Raw genomic sequence first — 24,370 nt, 5'->3', positions numbered from 1 at the left:
CTGAGCCAAATCACCGGGTGTTTCTGCTGATAATCTTCCCTTATTGTTGCTGTTGCAGGCAGAGGCCTTGGAGGGATTGACAGCTTATGCGTGACAGGCCAGGCCTGCCTAGCAGAGGGAGGCGGGGGCTGGGGCCTCGGCTGGGCGAGTCCCTGGGCTGAGCTAAGCCAGCACTTGGGCCTGGGGGCCCGAGGTCTGGCACAAAAAGTGGCGGCCACTCTGCCTACCCCCATGCGTGCTGCCCTTGCTGTGTGCCTTGGATACATTCTCAGTTCATTGTCACCATAACCACATGGGCTGCGGGGGGGTCCTTTCATTGCCTCCATTTTATAGAAGAAGAAACTGAGGTTCAGAGATACTGAGTGACTTGCTGGGACGTGCACGCGGGCCGGTCTGCCTCTTGGCCTACACAGTGCAGGTGTCTCGTCAGTTTCAATCCTGGATAAACAACCTCCCTAGCATCCCATCCTCTTCCCTAGAACCTGGAGAAAGGATAGACAGAGCCAGCCCTTGCTGCTGAGGCGGAGCAGCTGCGAGGCCACAGCCTGGGCTTGAGTCCCAGCCCCACGACTTGCGAGCTGTGTGCCTTGGGCTAGTCACCTTGCCACTCTGTGCCTCATTCCCTTTGTCTGCACAAGGAGTGTTGAAACGCCTTTTCTGAGGAGGCAGAGGTAAATCAGAAAGGATTTGGAGCCAACAAATTGCTCCATGGAAGGGGTGCTTCCCAACAAGGTGGCTGGCAAAAGCACCCTTAACTCCTCCTCCCTCCCTCAAGGCAGGGCAGTGGGGTGGGTAAAGCCCAGCTCTGGAGCAAGATCACCTCATTCGAATCCAGGCGTTACCACTTACCACCTGCGTGACCTTGGGTAAATTGTGTACTCCCTCCTCTGTGCTTCTGTGTCTTCATTTACAAAAGGGGGATAATAATAGTGCAGACCATGGAGAGACTACATCAATTAATGCATGCTAACTGCCTAGAACAGAGCCTGGCACGTTGTCGCAGGTATGATGTGTTTGCTATTATCATTACTGTTATTAATGTGGCAAACATTTCCTGAGCCTTTCCCTCCTCTGTGCCAGGGGCCCTGAGCTAGACACAGGAAATAGATAGATGACAATGATGTGGCCCCTGCTCTCCAGGATCCCACATGCTTGTAAGGAGACAGATACAATCAGGCAACGGCCCCCAGGGTGAGGGGTGTACTCAGGACACAGAGGAGAGGGTTGGGCTGTCCTGAGTGGGGGACAAGAGTGATCAGGAAAAAGTTCATGCAGATCTGCCCCCAGTGCCGTGAGAACCAGGTAAGGGGGCGGTTGGTATCTTAGGATATTCAGGCTGGCTGTTAATGGGTGGGTAGGAACTGGGCAGATACCGTGTACCTGGTCCTGTGCTCAGCACGCAAGATACAGATGCTTAGTGGCTCAAACTCAGCCATTGATGCCTGCACCGTTTGGCTGGGGCCCAAAGACACCCAGCAGAGACAAAGAGCTGGAAGTTGGCTCACCTCTGATTGCCCTCCACCCAACAGAGGGGCCTCATCTGCCACAAACAAAGAGCAGGGAAGCATCCCAGCCCCGGAGACCACAGAGACAGACCAGAGCCTGCCGTCAGCAGAGCACGTAGCTCCCACTACAGGCACAGAAACCCCAGCCTTGCCTCAAGGGCAGGGGCTGGTCTCATTTAAGTTGTCGACCCCAGCACAGAGCCCAGCACATAGGCATGTGACAGGCAGCATGCGGGAGAAGGAGGAGTACTAGATTTGGAGTCTGGAGATCCCAGCTCAAGTCCTTACTGCCACATCCTTGCTGAATAATCTTGGGCAGGTCACTCCCCACCTCTGAGCCTCAGCATCCTCATCTGTTAAATGGGCATGACTGGAGCTCCGCTAGTTCTGGGATTACTGTTATCCTCCGGCCCCTCGTCTGCATCAGTGGGTGTGGGAATGAAGGAAGCCCAGGGTTCAGGCCTGCTGCGCTTGCTCAGAGCCTGGGCCCCCAGGAGCAGCCTTTTCCTTGAGTTTCACACCATCGTATCTCCCCGTCCAGTTTGTGTGTGTGGAAAGCCTGGTGACTGCCGTGGTGGACATGTACCCCAAGGTCTTCCGGAGGGGTTACCGGCGGGAGCTGCTCATCCTAGCCTTGTCTGTTATCTCCTATTTTCTGGGCCTCGTGATGTTAACGGAGGTGAGTGGCATGGTTTGTGCTGCACGGGGTGAAGTGGGTGTGTGACGTCAACTCCCAGCTCTGAAAGTGACCAGCTGTGTGACCTGGGTCAGGTCTAGTGCCCTCTGCCACTCGGTTTATGCTTCCTCCTAGCGGGTCATGGTGAGGATCTAATGGAAGTTCTCATCAAGCCCTCAGCACAGTGTCTTCATGTGCAAGTGCTCAGCTAAAGGCCGCTGCTGTTATTCACAGAGGGGAGTCACACTCACCAGGGGAACGCTGGGTTGATCTGTCATGGTGAGCACATGGACGCCTGGGCCATCCCTCAGAATAACTTCCGGGTGAAGCAACAGTGTCAGCTATTAGCCCTGTAACAGTTACCTATGAGTGGTCTCGCGTTCAGAGCAGGCTTTTCTGGGCATCTCTGATGATACTGGCACCTTCGGGCACCGTGTGCTCCAGCCTGGGCCTTCTGTGTGTAGCCCTCTTCTCATTGTCCCTGCTGGGCCTGCAGGTTAGGAGAGGTTCTCCATGACCTCCAAATTAAGACCATCTGATAAAACTGTATTTCTCTCCCCCACCTCCCATAGCCATTCTGTCAAATAAATACCTTCTTATGTATCTTGGGAAGGTAACATTAGGTATTTTTCTCTCCATATGCACAAAATTAATTAATTTAAAAAGAAAAAAATGAACTGTTGCCTAGAAACAAGAAGAGTTTTTGTAAGAAACATGGAAAGAAATGAGGGAACTCAGAATTAGTAAAAGCAGCTGATGTAATATTGAGGTCAGGCTAGAAAGCATTTGGGTTCATGCCACCTTGTTGCATCTACTCATCCCCCCCACTTCCCAACTCATATGCTGCCTCTTCCTGGAAGCCTCCTTAGCGTCCCTTTCCTCATTCATGCCCCCAGCCCCTAGCACTTTGTTTGCAGCTCAGTTCAGTCTCCTCCTCCCCATTACCGTGATCTATGGTCCACCTGTTCACCTGTCTCCCCCACCAGACCTCAGGGGCCGTGAGAACAGGAGCCAGCCCTCATTTGGCTTCATGCCCTCAGAGCCAATTCAGCGCCTGGCACGGGGTGGGTACTCAGTGCACAGTGGCTGGCATCATTACCTCGCCCAGTCATTGTCACATTAATGAGAGTGATAATCAGTGTTGGAGCAAATAAATGGTATGGCGCTTCCCAGTTTCCACCTCACCTCTCCCCACTCAGAGAAACCGGGCAGTGCAGTAAGCAGGGCCTCATTAAGCACTGATTAATTAGAGTCTCTCGTCACAGTCTTGTCACATACAAATTGGGGGGTTAGCCTGATGCGTTAAAGAGGCTAACGGACAGAATTCCAAGAGGAGCAGATGTTGGCACAGGCATCAGCTGCTTGGAGAAGGCAGGTGGTGGAGGGTGCTTCTTGAACCGCCTGCCCCAGGTGCCCCCAGCTCACCGAGTCTCTGATACCCAACCTCTGACTGAGGCCTCACATCTGCCCAAGGGGTGCTTCATGGCCCCTGGAGGCCATCAGGGAGCCAGTGCTGCAGTCACGCAAGACTGTTAGTCAGCAGGCGCTTGGGCCTCCCACGCCAACCGTCCACATCCTCGGAGGACTATCTGTGATCAATTGCACTGGAGAAGTTCAATTGCCAAATGGGCCGTGCTGCCTTGGCCTTCATGGTAATTGCTGGAAGGAACTTTCCCTCACTTACACACATTTAAAGCTCAGCTCTAAGAAAAATAGGCCACAAATGTCTTTTCTTCCACCAAGGCAGTGTGATGAGTGGTTGAGAGTATGGGCTTTGCATCCAGATGACCTGGGTTCAATCCTCAGCCCTTGACTAGCTGGCTGGATGACCTGCAGCAGGTGTTGGTGCTGCTTCGTGCCTCAGTTTCCCCATGTGAACAGTGGAGATAACACTAGTGCCTGCCTTGTAATTGCACTGTGAAGGACCAACTGGATGAAGACACAGGAAGCGGTTAAACACAGCCTGCTGCTTGCTGAATGCTGCATTGAGGTTTCTTTGTTCCTTTGTAAAGTATGATGTTCATGCGAGGGGAGCAACTGGAGGTGGGGGCAGGTCTTAGGTATTAACTCAGAAAGCCAAGCCCCGCACTCCCCAGAGAGGTGCCTCAGACCTGCTCCTGACCCCCACAGACCAGAATATTCGCTGTAGTTGTCATAGCTGGGAGAACCCCGGCCAGACATGGCCCACTCAGAGATCCATTTTGTTTCCCCCTCACTGTGTTTTTTAAAAACACGAAGTTGCCAACAATTATAACAGAAAAATTTCCCATAAAAATCTGTATTTCTGGTGTCTTCCAGAAAATCTGCAGATCTGGCCTCACAGCTGCATTCCCCAGCAACTGCCCTCCAGAGGTGTGTAGCTAGATGGGGCCCGTACTCTCCAGTTAGCCACGGTCCCCACCACTCCCTGGTACCACACCCAGCCCCCTTTTCTCAGTCGTATCATCTGTCTGGCCTTGTGGGCATTGAGATATTTCTCCCTGTCTAGTTGAAGACATGAACGAGTCCCATGGTGTGTGGTCTGTGAGTGACAGGAGGAAGCAGGCCCAGGGCACCCTGGGAGCACAGAGGGGAAGCAGAACTCCAAGGAAGTCCCCATGGAAGACACACGGGAGGCTCTCCAGGTTTCATTCCAGCCCCCTAATGCACTGTCCTGGTATTCAGACTATCCCACCCCACCCGATCCTTCCTAGCTCTTTGACACTTTCATTTCCCCTGAGTTTGATTGCATCCCCTAAGGACCCTCATTGTATTGTAAAGATTTTATTTAGAGACCCCCGCTCTCCCTACATCTGCAGCTGGTGTCCTTTCCCCCCTCCTCCCTCCTAGAAAACCTTCCCAGACTACCTTGGTCAGCTGAGCTCACACATTCTAGGTCATCGCTAAACTCAATCGTCACGGATTTGTATGCTACAGAGCTGGCCTGTGGTCATTTCTTCATCCCGTGAAGATGGACCACATACCGCCTGGGTGCCAAGCCCTGGGCCAGAAACTGGGACCCAACCCTGGACAAAGCCAGCTGGACTCCCCCACCCATGGAGATCACACTCCACAGGATTTAACTTACATTTATCACCCCCTACTGTGCACCAGCCCCGCTCCCCTCCTTTTTTAGTTGAGTCCACAAAACATGCTGTGAAGGCCCAAAGAAAGAATGAGGCCGTCAGAAAGGGCTTCCTGAAAGAGGTGGCATTTGATCTGAGCTTTGAAGGAACTTAGCAGGTGAAAGGGAATAGCATGTGTAGAGGCACGAAGGTGAGGGTGTCCCTTGGTCTGTCCAGGAGGGGCTGTGGGAAGGGAGATGAGGCCAGTAAGGAGGGCAGCAGCCCTAACTGGCAGGCTGAAAGGAGCCAAAGGGTGACTTTAAACTGCCACGTGTTTGGTTGGATTTGCACGTTTCAGAGAAAGGTTCCTCCGAAAGCTGGCATGTAGACGGATTGGAGAGGGTGAGGCTGGAGGCAGGGAGGCCAGTCAGGAGGCTGTTATAGCCATCCAGGTAGGGGTGCTGAGCCTCCCCCATCTCGATTTTCTGTGTAGTCTCTGGCCCTTGAGGAGCTGGGAAGTGAGGGGCTGAGATAAGACAAACCATCTGCAGTCCCAGCAGCCCGCAAAGGACAGGAAATTAGGGGGCACCCAGATGGGAGGGTACAATTTTCAAACTGGGGAGACTAGGGAGAAACTGATTCCTGGCAGTGGTAGCCACAGAGCAGAGAGAGGGACCTTCCTGAGGCCAGCTGGCTGACCCTGCTCTCCCGTCTGTCCATTCACCTCCCATCCGTCTGTGTGTCTGTCCCCCGACCTACAGGGTGGCATGTACATCTTCCAGCTCTTTGACTCCTATGCTGCCAGTGGGATGTGCCTTCTCTTCGTGGCCATCTTTGAGTGCATCTGCATTGGCTGGGTGTATGGTGAGTAGCAGCCAAGCCCGTCCACACCCCAGCTGCCCACCAGGTGCCCAGGATCCTGGTGCTTGGACTCTGGTGGGCTCTGGTTCTCTGTGGCTTGTCTTGGTCTATACTGGCCTCTTCTTTCTCTTCAGGGATTCCTTGGCCCTTTCCCACTGTTGGGAGGCCTCCTGCTTTCACACCCTGCAGCACAGGAAGGGGTTCAGGGCTCAGGCACTATGATCTTGGGCCAGTTCTTCTGCCCTTGAGACTCAGTTTTCCCCTTTGTAAACTAACAATAGTCATCAACATGTCTCCAAGTAGGAGAAAGTGTAGTCGAGCAGCAGCCTGCATGGTGCCTGGCCTTCCATAGACAACCACCTCAGGTCCTCCTGCTCCCCAAGCCCAACAAGTGGGTGAGGGTTGCTGGGCTCAGTGATGGTCACTCCTGCCATGAGTGTGGTTTGGGAATGGATGCCTCTGCAGGCCTCTGCTCTGCAGCAGCCCTGCCAGGCCCCTGCCTTCGAAATCCTTATCCCCTTTTCAGGCTGCCTTGCAAAGCTGCACCCATGGGCACAGGCTCCGGCCTTGGCCAGGGAGCAGCCTCATTGCGATCCCAGTGCTGCCGTGTGACCAGGAGCACACCACTTCCCTTCTCACACCATCCCCGGCCGGGCGCAGTGGCTCACGCCTGTAGTCCTAGCACTTTGGGAGGCCGAGGTGGGCGGATCATGGGGTCAGGAGATGGAGACCATCCTGGCTAACATGGTGAAACCCCATCTCTACTAAAAATACAAAAAATTAGCCAGGCGTGGTGGCGGGCACTTGTAGTCCCAGCTACTCGGGAGGCTGAGGCAGGAGAATGGCGTGAACCCGGGAGGTGGAGCTGGCAATGAGCCGAGATCGTGCCACTGTGCTCCAGCCTGGGCGACAGAGTGAGACTCCGTCTCAAAAAAAAAAAAAAAAGAAAGAAAGAAATCCTCATCCCCACCCCTGATTGCCTTGTCTCCAAAGGGATCACCTTCCACCTTTCTCCCAGCAACTCATCATTTCCTGGGCCTGAGGCCAGGAGAGCTGTCTCCAGTAGTGGGCCAGCATCCCTCCTGCTGCTTTTTATTCTGAAACCTCACACATGTAACATCCTGGTCGTTATTTCAGCAATACAAAGGTTCCTGCGGCAGTTTTTCTGTCTCAGGCTGGAGAACGCAAACACTCCTAGCCATTCCCCTGACTCATGTACAAAACTTCTCTGGGGTGTGTATGTGCCCATCTGATTTATTCCGGACAGGAAGCAACCGGTTCTATGATAACATTGAAGACATGATTGGCTACCGGCCACCGTCGCTCATTAAGTGGTGCTGGAAGATCGTGACCCCTGGGATCTGTGCGGTAAGGGCCCCGCCAGGAGCCACCTCCAGCCATCTACCCACCCACCTACCCCCCAACCCACGTTTCCACTCCGCAGCCCCCAGCCTGGCCGAAGCTGGACCTGAGGAAGTTGATGTCCCCTGGTTCAGGTTGCCTTGCAAAGCCGCACCCATGGGCACAGGCTCTGGGCTTGGCCAGGGAGCAGCCTCATTGGGATCCCAGTGCTGCCGTGTGACCAGGAGCACACCGCTCCCTTCTCAGGACCTCAGGTTCTGCATAGGCAAATCAGGCACTGGATCTGCCTTGGAGGGCTGAGGACTATGTGGGGAACAAAGACCTGTCCCCGTCTTGCTGTTAACCATGAAGGCAGCAGAGCTGAAGGTGACATTGGGGCTCATGCTCTGCCCAAGACCGGACCACAGCAGGGCCTTTCTGAGCAGACATTTAATTTAAAAACGCCCAATCACTCATCCCTTTATTGGCACTGGATGTAACTCAGCATCTTCACAGACCTTGGTAGTTCTGAGAAGCAACTTTGAAACCAGTCTCAAGGAGTAACTAGAAAAAATAAAAATTTCTAACTGGGCAGAGGCTGGGGAAGAGGCTCCTGGGGGTGGGGAGAGGTTCTCACAGCCCAGCGAGGTCCCAGAACCCAGGGCCGAGTTCCCTGAGCATCTGTTGCCTGTGGGATGGGGCTCTAGCCTGCTGTGCCTCAAGCTCACTGTGGTCCTGGCAGGGCCTCACCTTTCACGGCTGTGAAATGGGGCCAGCCTCCTCCCCTGCCAGCCTCCTGCTGGTCTGCCTGGGCCCGAGACCCCTCATGGCCTAGCAGGGCTGAGGGCCCATCCCCCAGGCACCTGCCCCCATCTCTCTGCAGGGGATCTTCATCTTCTTCTTGGTCAAGTACAAGCCACTCAAGTACAACAACGTCTACACCTACCCAGCCTGGGGCTATGGCATTGGCTGGCTCATGGCCCTGTCCTCCATGCTCTGCATCCCGCTCTGGATCTGCATCAAGGTGTGGAAGACACAGGGGACACTGCCCGAGGTGAGACTGCCCCAGGAGGGCTGGTGCATGTGGGCAGGGTTCGCACCTTGGGTCCCAGTTCACTCATCTGCACGGTGCGCGATGACCATGCGCCCATCTGCCTCGGCGGGCGCTGTGGCAAACTCCTCTCTGGCCAATGCTTATCAGCATGGTTGTGCCCAAGGTGTCTCTGTGAGGTCTTTTGGCTGAGCCAGTTTCTAGGAGCCAAGCCTCTGTCTTCCTGTCTGTAAAATGGGATAACCGCAGTACCTAACTTATAGAGGCTGTGAGAACTCACTGAGTTCATATAGGAAAAGCCCTGGGATCCTGTCCTGGACCAGAGGGTAACAAGTGTTAGCACTGACTGTTCTGTGAATCCCAATCATTCTGACGTGTCACCCTGCCAGGCTGTCTACCTGCTGTATCTCCTGCCATCCTCAGAGCAAACTGGGGCGATAGGCATCGTTTTCTGTAGTTAGCAGGTAGAGGAAACAGGTTCAGAGAAATCAGGTCACTTGCCTGAGGTTACACAGCCAACAGTTAGCAGATCACATTGTTAAAGACAATTTCATCAAAGTAGATTTTAGATATCCTAAAATTAACCCATTTCAGCTATACGATTAAACAATTTTTAGTAATGTTCCACAATGTGCAGTCATTGTCATGAATCCATTTTAGAATACTTCCATCATCCTAATAAGAGTCCTCATGTGCATTCACCGTTAACCCTTGTTCCACCCCCAGACAACCACAGATCGACTCAGTCTCTGTGGATTTGCCTACCCTGGATGTTTCCTGTCACAGTGTGTGGTCCTTTGTCAGCAACTGAATCGTTACCGAGCCCATCTTACTCCAGAGCGGCACTCCCTATTCACTCTCCTTCCCTACCGCTGACAGCGGTTTGAGTGGGTTTCTGCTTATTTAGTATACAGCACAGGGTGTTTGTTGTGGGCCAGACGCTGTTCTAAGCAGTTTACAAATACTAAGTCATTTAATCCGCATAGCAGTCCTGGGGAGTGGAGATTCTTTTTGTCTCCATGGATGAGGAAACTGAAGTACTGAGAAGTGAAGCAACTTGCCCAAGGGCACACAGCTTCTGAAGGATACAGCAGAGACTCTGACATGTGTGATCCTGTCCCCTGAGTTTTGCTGCCTCACCTTCTTCTGCTGGACCGGTTGCACTCTACTGTGTGGCCCTGTCTCTGCCCCAAGGCCACACCCCAGGGACTGCAGGAGTTGAACTTGGCCACCCGGGAGGCGATGGAGAGTGGGGGTATGCACAGCCAGAATGCAAGCTCCAGCTCAGAGTCAGCTACACCCAACCCACCTGCCTGCCCACTGAGGGGCCCGGGCTCCAGAAATAGCCATGCATCCAGCCAGAAGGAGCCAGCCACTAAGGAAGGTCTCTTTCTCAAGCTTGCTCATGCCCCAGAGCAAGTCAGGCTCCTTGGCGCCTGTAGGTTGAGGGCAGTTGGTTAATTCTGATCTCAGGCCAAACATGTCCAGAGGGGACCTGACCTGGGGCCTTAAAACCTTGACCACTGGAAGGCCCCTGCCCAAACTTCCAGATGATTTTTTGGTGTTCAGAAATGCCTGGTGTTGCCTGCTAAATCCTCTAGAGATCATCTCAGGCCTGGTGTGCGGGGGAAAGCAGGGGAGGGAGCGTTCTTTCCTAAGCCCCCTCCATCTCCCTCAGCTCACACACCTGCCAACGTGGACAGCAGGGTTTATTAAAGAGGGAATTCTTTGGAGGTGTCAGACCCAGTTTCCAGGTCTTCCTCACTAAGAGTCCTTGTGCCAGGTAGTCCACCACCCTGAGCCTCAGTTCCCACAAAGCTGCTGCTGGGGGATGGGAGGGATCTAGAGGGGAAAATGAGGATAGAGGTGCCTCAGAGAGGTGCTCTGAGGATGCATCTTACTGAATGGAAGGTAACATGGTGACCACTCAACTAATCTGATCCTTATACTAACCCCGGAAGGCAGGTACCATTATTATCCCCCTTTACAGATGGGGAAACTGAGGGACAGGGGGTTAAGCTTCTTGCCCTTGTTAAATGGTAGAGCTAGAACACAAACCCAAGCGCCTGGCTTTGGAACCCATGCTGTAGCCCCAGATCTGTGCCAGAGTCTGAAAGAGAAGACAGAGCCTTGATCCTGAGAAACCAGCCACCCAAAAGGCTTTGCAGCCTTCCTTGGGAAAGGGTTTATGCCCAGAAAGCACCCCCTAAATCCTAGCCTGGAGTCTTCTCCCAGGAAACCTGGGGAGTGCAGATGAAACGGAGGGATAGGGGCCTGAGGCAGGGCCACATCTGGTCTGAGGGGCAGGGCTGTGGAACAGGAGTCTGCATCCATCAGAGCTAGCCAGCTGGTGCTGGCTGCTTTGCAAGGCGGCCTGAGGCTGTGAGCCTTGGGCTTTGTGTTAATGCTCCTACCTTTGAGCACAGCTGGAGGAACACCCAACACACGCTACACCTTCCCCACATGATGGCACCCCTTCCATGGGAAACGCACCCAGGTATCCAGCAATTGTCCTGTAAACAGCCCTGGAGATGCATTCCCACCCAGTGATTCACACCCCAGCTTCTCACTGTCCCCCAAGGGCAGGCACGAGGCAGGGACCCTGATGACAGCTCTGAGTCCCAGCCACCTTTCCTAGCCAGGTGTGAGGCTAAGTACTTTCCATAGCCTCTCCTTACTCTTGACCTAATGCCAGAAGTAGGGACCTCTACGGTCCCCATTTTCCAGAGGAGGAAACTGAGACCCAGAGAGGTTGTTCGTCATCGAGGACAGAGCCGTAAGAGGCCAAGCTGGGGCCCGGACCTTAGTCTGAGAATTCTCCAGCACCCAGGTGTCCCCTGTGTACTTGGGAGAGGCCAAGGCAGACCCTGGACCCTGGCAGCTAATCACTCAGATCTTTCCCTCCTCTCCAACCATCCAGAAACTTCAGAAGTTGACGACCCCCAGCACAGATCTGAAAATGCGGGGCAAGCTTGGGGTGAGCCCACGGATGGTGACAGTTAATGACTGTGATGCCAAACTCAAGAGCGACGGGACCATTGCAGCCATCACAGAGAAGGAGACGCACTTCTGAGCGGCCGCCAGCCACCTGGGGCTCTTCTTCCTTTCTTCCCCCCATGTCTGTAAATGAATTCCTGAACCCCATGCTTCACCTAATGGTAGGGGCTTGCTTGTTTTGCACAGGATTTATTAACAAGTTAATTTTAAGGTGGCCACTGTACACTGCTCTAAAGTCATATCCCCTCCCCGCCCCCAGTCATCATGGAAGTAACCACTACAAAGAGATAACACTGTACAGTGACTGCCAGATCTTCTGTCCTAGGGCAGTTTTAATCAATGTTTTCTAGGGATTAAGAAGAAGTGTATAATATTGTAAAACTTTTTTTACTGGGGTCGTGGGCCAGGTGGGGTGGGGAGTGATGGCTGTCCTCCTCTGTCAGCCTTTTAATGACTGTTCTGTGTCCCATGTTTGTCTCTGACCATCTACAGCCGCCCCTCCTCCATACCCCAGGGTATGGCCCCAAGCTGGGGCCCTGCTTGTGTTTATCCTCGGCTGCTGTCTTCCCAGTAGCTTTCCTTTAAACTTTCCCTTTCCAAGGGACACTGGGTTTGCAGACAGCAAGGCTATGTGGCAGAGAAGAAAAGGTTCAGCAGACTCAGGACTCCTGGGCTGGAGACCCCCCTCTGCCCTGATCCCATGAAGTGACCTTGGGCACTCCCTTTCCCTCCCTGGGCCTCAGTTTCCCCATCTCCCAAATGGGAGGAGGAGCCGGATTGGGTTATCTCTTAGGGATTCTCTTTGTGTGCCTTGCTGGCTCGCAGACCTGCCATGGACCTTGGCTTCCTCTGAAGACTTGCAGGCAATAATCTCTGCCCTCCCAGTTGTACCTCCTCCCCACCTGCTTATTTAAAATCAAGTTTATTGTAGAAATGGTGTGGTGTTGATGTGTGTTTTCCCTAAAACTCTAATTTCATCTCATCTGTGGGTAGCCCTGCTCTCTGGACACCAGTGGGTCCTCAGCCCCCATGGCGGGGGCTCCTCTGTCTGGCCTGCCATTTTTTCCTGGTCAGCTGCTCTTAGCCCCGGCTCTGCCTCTCCACCCTTGGCAGGGCTGGCTGGAGTTGCCTTGGGGACTGATTTTCTGGGTGGGGAAGCAGCCATCTATTCTTGCAGCCACCCCAGCCAGGATCTATGTCTTAGGACCTTCCTCCGGCCTTCCATGAGAAGGAGCCACAGTGGGGCCTGGTTTCCTCCTAAGGCCCTTCTCTATCCCAGGCCACCTCTTCTCCCTCCTCTTGTCCCCTAACGTCTGCCTACCACCATCCTCCCTCTCAGTTCTCTCCCATCCTTGCCCCTGGTTCAGGAGCCATTCTACCTGCTCCTGTGGCCAGGCGCAAGGCTACAGGTGCAGTCACCTGTTCCCTGCCACCTTCCCTCCCTTCTTTGGCAGAGAGAAGTGTCAGCTCTCACTGGAGGGAAGACCTGGGCATCCCGCTGGCTCCTCCCTCCATGGGACCTGGAGTCTGGCACTGCTCCCCAGCCAGCCTGGCTGCAGAACTCTCTGGCTGATACCGTTCTTCTTTTTTAATTGGACTTCATATCAAGCCTCTACCTTGGTTTCTGAGCTATATGAGGGTGGGGAAGGCACCCTCTTTCTTCTTTCTGTAGGTTCCCAATACTGTTCGGTGGAAATGTGGGCTTTCTCTAAACCAAGGCTTTAGTTTCCTGTAAGGGTCCTCTGTGTTTGATTCACCCAAAAGTCTGCAAACCCCCAGCATCTCTGCTCTGGCCAGCCCCGATCTGAAGCCTGTGTCTGCTAAGAGAGATGCCCAGTGCCCCACTGGGCAGGACAGGAAGCCTAGCCTGGGCCCCCTCTGCACACAGCTCAGGCCTGCCCAACTTCTTATGGGCAAGCTACCATCCCACTCTCGTCTCCCTGAGCTGTCTGGTTCTGCAGACCCAGGAAGGGCCAGGCTGGGGCCCTGCTTGTGTTTATCCTCGGCTGCTGTCTTCGCAGTAGGCCCCGGGCAAGGAGGCTTCCCACTGCTGCTGCTACAGGTTCTCTACACCAACTCTCATGGATGCACAGATCCCTGTGGTCCGCCTTCGCCGACACACACATATCGTACATGTGGCTGTTAACACTTGACTCACTTAACACTACTCATGGGGCAGGGCGGAGGGTGGATTGTTGTTTTTTGTTTTTTGTAATTTCCTACTAGTATTTGGGTAACTTTGGGGGCGGGGAGGGCAATGTTGGGGCAGGCGAACATGTCATTGTGATGACTTTTTTGATATTCATTAGAAACAATACATCCTTTCTGAGATATTTACGATATTATTAAAAAATGAAAAGGGTTGTACTGTTTTGCATAATGAACATTTTTATTGGGCATTCAAAGGGTACAAGATTGTCTGCTTACTCATTTTTAAAAATTAAAGAAATGAACACTCAATGTGGCTATTCCTAGCAAGGTGGTATTCGTTGGGTTTTTTGTCCTGTTTTTATTCCCTCCATGATATGCCTGCAAAACCCTCCTGGATCCCCGTGTGGAAGCTGCAGTCTCAACTCAGCACTACAGATTAGAAACAAAGGCAGTGGTGTTTTAGGAGCCCAGACTTCTTCATGTTCTTGTATTTACCATTTGCCTAGTATGTGCTAGATGCTTTACAGAAGTTGTCTTTTTAATCCTTACAACAACTCTGTAAAATAGGTACTTCTCCACTTTATTTATGTCTTGCTTTATTTATTACTTCCCCTATTTTACAGATAGCCATCTATTCTTGTAGCCACCCCAGCCAGGATCTATGTTTTAAGACCTTCCTCCAGCCTCCCATGAGGAGGAGCCACAGTGGGGCCTGGTTTTCTCCTAAGGCCCTTCTCTCCCCAGCCACCTCTTCTCCCTCCTCCTTACAGTTAGGGGATTTTGAGGCACAGAAAAGTCAAGCAATTTGCCCGCAGTCACACAGCTAGTAAACATCAGGACCAGAAAGAGAACTCAGGTGTGTCTAACCCAAAGGCCCTTTCTCCTGACCACAGTGCCTTATTGTGTCTCATGCTGTGAGGCCTAAAGAAAGCAGCAGCTCCCTCACAGTGGTGAAAATAGCTGCCACAAAACTTATGCTTGTGTCCTAGTAGGCAGACACTCATGTTTGAGGCATGCAAGGCAGAACACAGAGAGATGAGAATTTGGAGTATGTACCCCTGGGTTAGGCTCCAGGATCTGCCCTTGCCAGCCTCAGTTTTCTCATCTCTAAAATGGGGATAATAGCTCCTGTTTCAAATGCAGGGTGATTATGAAGATCCCATGAGCGCTGTATGTGAATGATGAGGTTCTGAATTCACACTAGTTATTATTCTGAATAAATAATGCCTAAGCTCAAAAAGTGTTTGTAGTATTGCCTAGAACTTAGACTAAAGTCTCTAAATTTGTGTCTGAGATTTCTAAATGGCCACTCGAGACCACAGGCTTGTTTTGTCCTGCCAGCTCATGACAGTAAGATCATCTTATGCAGTGTCTACTCATTCCTGTCTGGTCAACCTTTTTGCTTGAAATCACTGATCTCAAGTCTACCTGACCCTGTCTTGGCCTTTCATCCTCTCTGAGGTGGTAATATCTGCTCATAGGAAAGCATCCCACAGAGTTCTGGAATTCAGAAAGTCTCTGTGATCCACAGCCGGGGTCCCTAAGTAATTCCTGCCCTCACAGAGCCACAGGGATTGCTGCAGTCACCTGTTCCCTGCCATCTTCCCTCCTCATGTCTGAAAGTGTCTTGCATGAAGCAGCTGTCATATGCAAGAGGAGGCTGGGTTACAGAAAGATGAGTCTCACTCATTCCCAGGAAACTTCATTTGCAGACTCTTGAGCCTATAGAATTAATAGCATGAAGAATTAATTGACGCACTAGACCCCTCCAGGCTGCAGTGTGTGCTAGTGACCCCTGCTGGCCAAGTGGGACTCTGCAGGCTGGCTCTACTAGACACTGCAAATAACCAGAGAAGGGGAAGGGAGCTTTGGAAGTGAAGTCCAGGCTACCTCAGGCCTAACAGCATTTCCCATGGAGTGGGGGGCAGATCAGGCACCAAAGAGCAGACATATTCTGCTGAAAGTGGCCAACTTTGGAAAATTGAGTCCTTTCATGCATTCAGCAGCCCTTTACTGAGCAGCCACCATATTCTTTGTGTGCACCTAGGACTAGTGTTATTATGACAAGTGAAACAGCCCCTTCCCTTGAGTGTTCCTACTGTTAGGAGGAGAGGTGTCCATACCCTTCTGGACAGGGGTAAGTTCACAGGGAGATGCTGTTCTGATTCTGACCTCCTATTCCTAGCCGTCTTCCAGCCAGTTAAGAGTTCTTCGGTGTGGCACTGAGCAAGTCTGCCCACTCCTTGGACCTCAGTTAGCCACTGGTAGAATGGCAAAGAAATGAGACCCAGAGCGGGAATGTGATTTGCCCAAGATTCCCCTAGAACTCTGTATTCCCATCTCATAATCAGTCCCCTGCACCATCTCAAGCTGTTAAAAAGCAAATGAGCTTGGGGCCCTCATTACCCATTAGGGATAAAAGTCAGCCTTTGTTGCCAACTCTGGCCACTTCTCTCTCATTTTTAAATAATGCCCACTTTGTGAGGGATACTGGAAAGAGTAACACATGCAGCATTCTCTGAGCGTCCAGGGTGGCTCAAGTGTCAGAGCCACTTCACAGGAAACCACATGGCAGGATGTGCCATGGACCGAGTGCTGGAGGAGTACTGCAGGCAGGAATAAGAACTGTTTATGGAGCACCTGCTGTGTTCCAGGGTCATGTCTGCGTTACCTCATCACAGCCTCACAACAAATCTAAGAAGTGAGTGTCATTAATCCCATTTTTCATATGAGGAAACTAGAGTTCAAAACTGTAAATAATTTGCCCTAAGAGATACAAATTATACCTCCTGGCAAGTGGAGGAGCTGGGCTTGGATCCAGGTTTGCTGGATCTAAATAAAGCCCATGTACCCAGCCACTTAACCAAGGATGTGGGACTTGAGTTGCACCATGGGGGATGGTAAGATTTAGGCAGAGAAGGACATTTGAGATGAGGGAACATCCCGAGTGATGACAGAGGCTTTGGGAGAGCAGGGAACCAGTGTACTCCCCATTCACTGCAGCCTCCACTTTCTGGGCTCAGGTAATACTCCCACCTCAGCCTCCTGAGTAGCTGGGACATGCCCAATTTTTTTTTTTTGCAGAGACAGGGTTTCACCCCAGTCTACTTTCTATAACCCTTCATGTATCTTCACCAATCTCTCTGGCAGAGTAAGATCAGGTAACACCATGCTTATCATGGAATGGCACCTGATGCAGGTCCCTCCACAGGACAGAAGCTTGGATTAACAAGTGCCCAGCTTGCCCCAGAGTGGGGAGCCATAGGAAAAGGAATACATAGGCATTGAAGACCTACTCAGTGCTGGAGACCATACCAGACCCTTTCCTATGCATTACCTTGCCCTCAACCGCCTTGTAAGTTGGCATGGTGTTCACATTCTACCAGGAATGAGGAAACAGGCTCAGAGAGGTAGATTCAGCTACCCAAGGTCACAGAGATGGAAAGTGGTAGAACTGGGGTAACAGCCCAGGTGTGTCTGGTGCCAAGGCCCGTGCACTTTCCCCCGACCACCTGTAGTAGTCAGGCTTCTCTAGAGAAACTTCTCTAAAAATTAGATATAAATATATAGAAAGAGACTTATGATAAAGGATTGGCTCATGCAATTATGGAGGCTGAGAAGTCCCATGATCTGCCATCAGCAACATGGAGACGCAGGAAAGTCAACAGTGTAGTTCCAGTCCAAACCCAAAGGTTTGAGAGCCAAGAGTACTGATGTGCAATGGCAGAAGAAGATGGATGTCCCAGTTCAAGCAGAGAAAAATTTTCCTTTCACCTTTTTGTTGTACTTGGGTCCTCACAGGATTGGATGATGACTGTCTGCCTTGGTGAGGGCAGGTCTTGTTTACTAGGTCTACTGATTCAACTGCTAATTTCTTCTGGAAACACCCTCACAGACATGCCAGAAACAATGTGTACCAGCTATCTGGACATTCCTTAACTCAGTCAGGGTGACACATGAAATTGACCATCACAGCACCGTTGGGAACCACTAAGTGTCACCACAGTCATCAGCATTGAGAGGTTAATCAAGGCCATGGAGAGGCTACAGATGGTGGTGGAGGCCATGTGGGGAAGGTCTGAAGGTCTTCAGGGGCCTTGGAATGCCTTTGGTGACACTAGGGACCTCTGGAAACCTTCACCGTTTCCCAGAAATGATAGAAGGCCATGGGAGTTCACTGATAAAGACAAGGGGATGTTAAAGCCAGTGAGAGGCATTGGAAGTGCCTGGGACCCCCTGGAGATCTGAAAGAGATGTTGCAAGGGGAGGGGGCCTGGAGACCCGGTAGAATTATGTGGAGCCATTTGGGAGTTACAAGAGACTGAGAGTGACAGGAGTATATGGGAGTCATAATGGCTACTGAAAAAAAAAAAAAAAAAAAGGCTCACTGGGGAGCATTAAGAGGTGCTGAGAGCCATCAAGAGTTATAAAAAATATCACAGCCCTTGGTCATTACTGGGGGGTATTTCAGTCATCCAGAGTCCTAGGGAGTACTTGGGATCACCTTGGGGGGGCCCTGCCTGGAGAAGCAATATGCAGGACGTAGCCTTGAGGAAAGGGGAGGAGGGTAGCTCGGAAAATGCTCTTACAGGGGGGCACAGAGACTGGGAGCCGGAGCCAACATGAATAAAGGGGTCAGATGCCTGACTGGCAGAGATGGAAAAGCCAGGCCAGAATTCTGCAGACCACGAGAGGCAGCCGGCGGGTACGTGATGGGACAAGGATTTTTTTACCTTGACCTTCCTAGGCTTGTACAGGTCTGAGTTTTCTGGAGATTCCCAACCTGGGTGTGTCAGATCCCCTATCTGGGTCTAGCCGACACTTGACTTTTCTTATTCTCCTGGGAATTTTCTCTGCCTTTCTTTTCAAAGCCAACCATTCCTGGGGTGACAAGGCTCTTATAGCCCAGGCTGAGCAGGGGCTCAGCCCCCACCAGAGGTGAAGGATTTAGGGGAAACCTAACAGAGGAATCTGGGCCTGAGCTCTGGGAGCCCCTGGTCGGTTGATGGAGAGAGGGGACAGAGGACAGTGTAGAGTGAAGGCAAGTGTCCTTTATTGAGCACCTACCATGCACCTAGGATGAGGTGGGTGTTTTCCATAATCCTCACAACGACCACTGGAACTGTGATTTATTCTCATGTTACAGATGTGCACACAGGCTCGAGAGGTAAATGGAGGAACTTGCCCAACATCACACAGGCTGTGCCGGAATTCAAACCAGGTGGATCAAACCCAGAATTCTTGGCTTTTTCGCTCTATACCAGGCAACTATTGGCTTGGCCCAGGTCTCTAGCAGGGAAGAATGAGTCCTGAGCCTTCCTGCCCTTACCCACTCTCCCCCACCCCTAGCCCTCCATCTCAGTCCTGGGCTCAGAGGGGCTGGTGGCTGGCAGATCCAGGCTCTGTTAGCAGTAAGTCAACCACCAGATGGCGCTGCTGCTAAACCCAAGACCCCTCCCTGTGGTCCAGGCTCAGGCCAGTGAGGTCAGAACTGGAGCTGGGACCCCACAGCTGAGACTAGAGGGTCCAGAGGTCTCACTCTGGGTGCCCAGATGAGGGACAGAAAGGTTGCCCTTGTCAAACGCACACAATTCATCCTTCTCACCCTGCCCCATCCCTAGCTCATGTTTGCAGCACTACCCCAACAGCCAGAAGTGAGAGTTCTTAACTCTCTCACTCCTTTGCTGTGTGACCTTGGGCAAATGACTTTGCTTCTCTGACTTCAACGTCCTCTTCTGTCCAAGTGGACAGAATAAGCCACTCAGGGGTGCTGAGAGCATGAGATGAGATGATGGTGTGTGCCAAGCGTCCAGCACACAGGGACAACGTGACTCTCCCAGTGAGCCTCATTCCTCCGGGCCACGGTCAGAAGGGCCCCAGCCAGTGTCAGGAGACCTGCACACTAGCTCTGAATTCACTCTGTGCCTTCACAAAGACACACTGCCTCTCCAAGGCTCGGCTTCCTCATCTGTAAAGTGGCACTAATCACAGGCGCTTTCTCTTTGGTTATTCGGAGAATGAAATGAGAACATGGCTAGATGGTATTTATTTTATAAAGCCCCACGTGATCAGGAAAGGTGATTATTGAAAATATCGGCCGGGCGCGGTGGCTCAAACCTATAATCCCAGCACTTTGGGAGGCCGAGACGGGCGGATCACGAGGTCAGGAGATCGAGACCATCCTGGCGAACACGGTGAAACCCCGTCTCTACTAAAAAATACAAAAAACTAGCCGGGCGAGGTGGCGGGCGCCTGTAGTCCCAGCTACTCGGGAGGCTGAGGCAGGAGAATGGCGTGAACCTGGGAGGCGGAGCTTGCAGTGCACTGAGATCCGGCCACTGCACTCCAGCCTGGACGACAGAGCGAGACTCCGTCTCAAAAAAAAGAAAAGAAAAGAAAAGAAAAGAAAATGTCTACAGCAGCTTTCAGGGAGTGGGGTTGGGTGAATGTGTAAACGGTGGTGAGGTGGGAGAGGTGACCGGGCACATGGGACAGGCTGCTGGTTTTGCTCTGTGTACCTAGCAATGACACAAGCCGCTTGGACCACACCCTACTTGGTATCTTCCCTGCCATGCCGCAAGCCCCTATCTTGCTCCATCTATCTTGGAAGCTTGCCCCAACCCATTTAAACACAAAAATGTATGAGTGTCTGCACGGAACAAAGATGAGAGGCAGAACACGGAAATGCCGAATGTGATTATCTCAGAATGATAAGGTTTGAGCTGATTTTTATTTTTCTCCTTTTTCTTTTATTTTTTTCTGTACCATCCAATTTTTTTTTAACAAAGAACATCTATTGATTTTATATTCCAAAAACCAGAATCAATAAAGCTATTTTTAAAAATTCTTTCCTTGCCATCAAGAGGTTGGTTACAAATGAAGTTTCCAGAGAAAGAAACGATGATTCTCCTGTGGCTGGAAGACGTGGCCAGAGGGAGACGCGAGGGGAGAGGAGGTGTCACCACGTAAGCTGCCTTCAGTCCTGTCTCCAGCCTCCCCTGGGAAGCCAAGGAAGAGGCAGATGCAGCAGGACCCCTCCTCCGGGCCACAGAGCTCCCCGTAACATTTATGGGCCGGCATTCCAGGGGCCTTGATCTTGCCGCTTGTCTCTGGGAGCTCGCCATGGTTGTTGAAGGAGGAAGGGAGCAAACAAGCAGGGAAGCCATGATTGGTTGAGGGCTGACTATGTTCCAAGTGCTGCCGCCTCTATTAACTCGTCAGACCTCCCTCCCCACACTCACCTGTTGAGGGAGCTGGGATTATCAGCCCAGTTTACAGATGAGAAAACTGCGATATGAACTTCCATATCTGACTGCCTTCTGGATCTCTCCTCTTGAACATCCATTCAGCATCTCAAACTCAATTTTCCCAACTGAATTCACCTCCTCCAGCCTCTACCCCTGCCCAGCCTATTCCTTCCTATCTCAATAAGCGACACCGCTGTCCAACCACTTCCTTTATTCAGCAAATACTGATGGAGCACCCACTACGGCCCTGCCCTTGAGGAACTTGCACTCTCCCCAGAGGAGACAAGACCATGGACATTTTGGAAAGTAAAATTATGCAGTGTTGCAGAAGATGATAAATTATCTGGCTAAAAATAAAGCAGGGAAGAGGTATAGGAAGGGTCAGAGTAGGGAGATTGGAATTTTAAACAGGCTGGTCAGGGAAGGCCTCATGGGGAAGGTGAAGGAGGGAGGCGGTAGCTGCCCCAGGAGGAGCATTCAGTCAGAGGGAGCAGCGTGTGCAAAGGCCCTGGGGTGGGCGCTCATCTGCAGCTAAGAGGCCAGGGTTGCTGAGGCAAAGTGAGCAAAGGAGGACTCGTGGAAGGGGAGGCCAGAGAGGTGGTGGGCAGATCACGGAGGGCCCCAAGGCCAGTGCGGATGTGCGATGAGGAGGAGTGAGGGGTCTCAGCAGGAAAGGGACCTGTTTTAACAAGGCCCCTCGGGCTGCTGGCAGGGGCTTGGGTGGAAGCATGGAGACCAGAGAGGAGGCTGTTGTCCTCCAGGAAAGAGACGATGGTGGCTGTACCAGACAGAAGGGGAGAAGGGATCTGATTCTGGGTCTATTTAGAAGGTAAACCAACAGGGTTTCCTGGCGGATTGAGAGAGAGACAAGTTGAGGATGACTGAGGTTTGGGGCCAGCTTGTCAAGCGAGAAAACCTCATTCCCCGCATTCAATCCACCTGTGAGTCTCATTGGCTCTTCCTCTTTAAACCTCTCAAGTCCACTCACTGTCTCCGCCCCAGCCACTGCTTTGACCTCCCACCATCCCCTGGGCTGCTGCTACCTCCTCCTGGCCCACTTGCCCTGCCTTCTCCTCCAAGGTGCCTTCCCCTCAACCCCTGTGATGGGGCAGTTCATGCCCATTAGCACTCATGGCAGACCTGAGCCAGAGCCCACCACTGTCAGGGAACTTCCCTTCTGCCTGAGAGTTACCCCCCGAAAAGGAAATCAGGGGTGGCCAACAGATGGAGGATGGTGCTGGCTCACCAAAAACCCACCATGTCCACCCCAAGGGCCAGCTGCATGACAACCAGGCATTGTTCAGCGAGGAGAGGAAGGAGGCCCCAGGACTGGCAAAGGCTGGGCCTTTGAAGAAGTTCATAGCTCAGCGTGGGCTCTGGCATCTCAAAGGTGTGGGTCTGAATCATGGCTCTATCTCTTACAACATCTGGGTGACCTTGAGCAAGTCTCTTCACCTCTCTGAGCCTCCCTTTGCTCATCTGCAAATTGGAACCAATAATCTCCAAGCCTCAAGATTCTTGCAAGACCTAGGAGTTCCATTAGGGTGTTGGCTTACATTAACCTAAAACAATGCCTCCCGGGGCCCGATGGGCCCCCATGAAAGGAATGGACGTAGCTGTGGAGCCAGACAGACTGGATTCCCATCCCAGCTCAGCTGAGTGACCTTGGGCAAACCTCTTCCTCTCTGAGCCTCCGTCTCCTCCCCCTGCAAAACAGAGACCCCCTCTCACCAAAGAAGCAGGTGTACATGCACCCAGCACACAGTAGGTACTCAGCCACCATGCTAGAGAGTTTGGACTTCACCCTGGAGGCAGCTGGACCCATTGCTCCCATGCCCCCCTTTCTGGGCCAGGGCAGCTGCAGGCCTGATGGGGTGTTTTTATCTCCAAGCCGCAGTGGGCTCCGCAGAGCTCGGCAGAGTCCCTGGGCGCATGGACAAAGAGCTGTTGTTCCCTCGGATCTAAAATTGCCTCCCTCTGATTGCCGCTATACAAACCCAGGCGGCTGCTCGCTTCCCCCATCCAGTTGGGTCTATTTCAAGAACACGCTGATTAGCGCTGATTGCGCCTTGATTGTGGCGGGCGCCTTGCCCAGCCCCCTCCCCATGTGCGGAATACACGCTCCTGCTCCCCCACCACGGCTCCTGCTGTCACCCAGGGGCCACCAGACCAGGAGACCAGGCGAGTGGTGCAACACACATGAGCTAGGGTCCTCTTTCTTCCTTTGGGCAGATGACCTTCCCTCTCTCTGGTCTCTACTTCCTCCTCTGCAAAATCCTTCTGGACTCAGAAGGGTATGGAATAAAATAGTACGTGGAGGAATGTAGCTTTCATGGTGGGCATTTAGACACTGTGACGGGTCAGTGGCCAGGGGAAGTGGCTCTTCAAAACACCCCATCACACACACATTTGGACACATATGCACACACACACAGACACACAGACACACACACAAACACAGACGCCATTCATGCCGCTGGCTGCACTTGAAGCCACCCTTGATGGGGCGGGATGGAGCTTTAATAATTAGACTTCGCTGCACTGGGCATCTGACGCTTGCCTTGGGCACATCATCCATGCAAACTCCACAACCATCTTTTCAGCATATATTTTGTGCCCATTTTGCAGATGAGGACCCTGAGGTTAATGGAGGTGATGTGACTTGCCTCGCATCTCGCAAGGAGGGAATGGTGACGTCAGGATTTGATCCAAGCTCCTTGTGAGGCAGAAGCCAGTGTTCTCACCACCCCATAGCCCGCTCAGGGTTTGCGCCTGTTTGAATGGAAACTATGAGTGGGAACAGCTTATAAGACAACTTATGCTGGTTATTTTTACTGTATTCGTCCTGTGTGATCCTGGAAAAGTCTCTTCTCCTGATGGGGCCTGCTTCTTCCTCTGTAAAATAGGGTGCCCCTGGTCATGAACTGATTCTTGGACTTTCCTGGAAGCACATTTTAAAAATGCAGATTCTCAACTCTGTCCTTAGAGATCTGGAATCAGTTGGCCTGGGATGGGCCCAGGAATCAGTATTTTAAGATACTCTCCAGGTAACAGCAGGCACCAGAGGAACAGTGGTTTGGGGAAAGTCTACTCCCTGGCAAGTTAAGCCTCCTCCCTGGCAAGATAGCAAGTTAAGCCATCTTGTCGCCCAAGCCAGAAACTCAAACATCAATCAATCCTGTCCCAGACTCCCTCGCTCAACTGCAATCATTGCAAGATCTACCTGTTCACTCTCAAAGGGGCCTCTCTGCACCCCTGCTGTCCCCTCAGCCCAAGCCCCATCACCCCCACACCTAGACCACTTCAGGGGCCTCCTTCCAGGACTCCCTGTGGCCACAGTGCCCACCCCCACTCTCCACTTCAGTCCCTTTTCTACACAGCAGATAGAATGATCTTGAAATGCAAATCTGAACACCAGCCCTGACCGTTCCCAGCTTAAACCATCAATGGCTCCCTATTGCTGCAAATATTAAGATTAAACCCTATATAGTGGCCTA

At 52.2% G+C, this 24,370-nt stretch overlaps 1 protein-coding gene across 1 annotated transcript in view; it reads left to right on the top strand.

The window, feature by feature from the left end:
- The window catches only part of SLC6A11 (solute carrier family 6 (neurotransmitter transporter), member 11), a gene marked incomplete at its 5' end in the record, with an annotated part of 123,462 nt that extends 111,668 nt beyond the window's left edge, over positions 1 to 11,794 (top strand). Inside the window, 5 exons of the mRNA XM_011994147.1 lie at positions 2,047 to 2,184; positions 5,987 to 6,089; positions 7,354 to 7,454; positions 8,311 to 8,481; positions 11,399 to 11,794. Of these exons, the coding sequence (XP_011849537.1) occupies positions 2,047 to 2,184; positions 5,987 to 6,089; positions 7,354 to 7,454; positions 8,311 to 8,481; positions 11,399 to 11,551 (666 nt within the window). The remainder of the gene's footprint in view (positions 1 to 2,046; positions 2,185 to 5,986; positions 6,090 to 7,353; positions 7,455 to 8,310; positions 8,482 to 11,398) is intronic.
- Positions 11,795 to 24,370: the final 12,576 nt, after the last annotated feature.

This window comes from Mandrillus leucophaeus, unplaced genomic scaffold (assembly GCF_000951045.1).
Source record: "Mandrillus leucophaeus isolate KB7577 unplaced genomic scaffold, Mleu.le_1.0 Scaffold442, whole genome shotgun sequence".
Lineage (NCBI taxonomy): Eukaryota > Metazoa > Chordata > Mammalia > Primates > Cercopithecidae > Mandrillus > Mandrillus leucophaeus.
The sequence above is the reverse complement of the archived record's forward strand: the minus strand, read 5'-3'. Positions and strand labels throughout refer to the sequence as shown.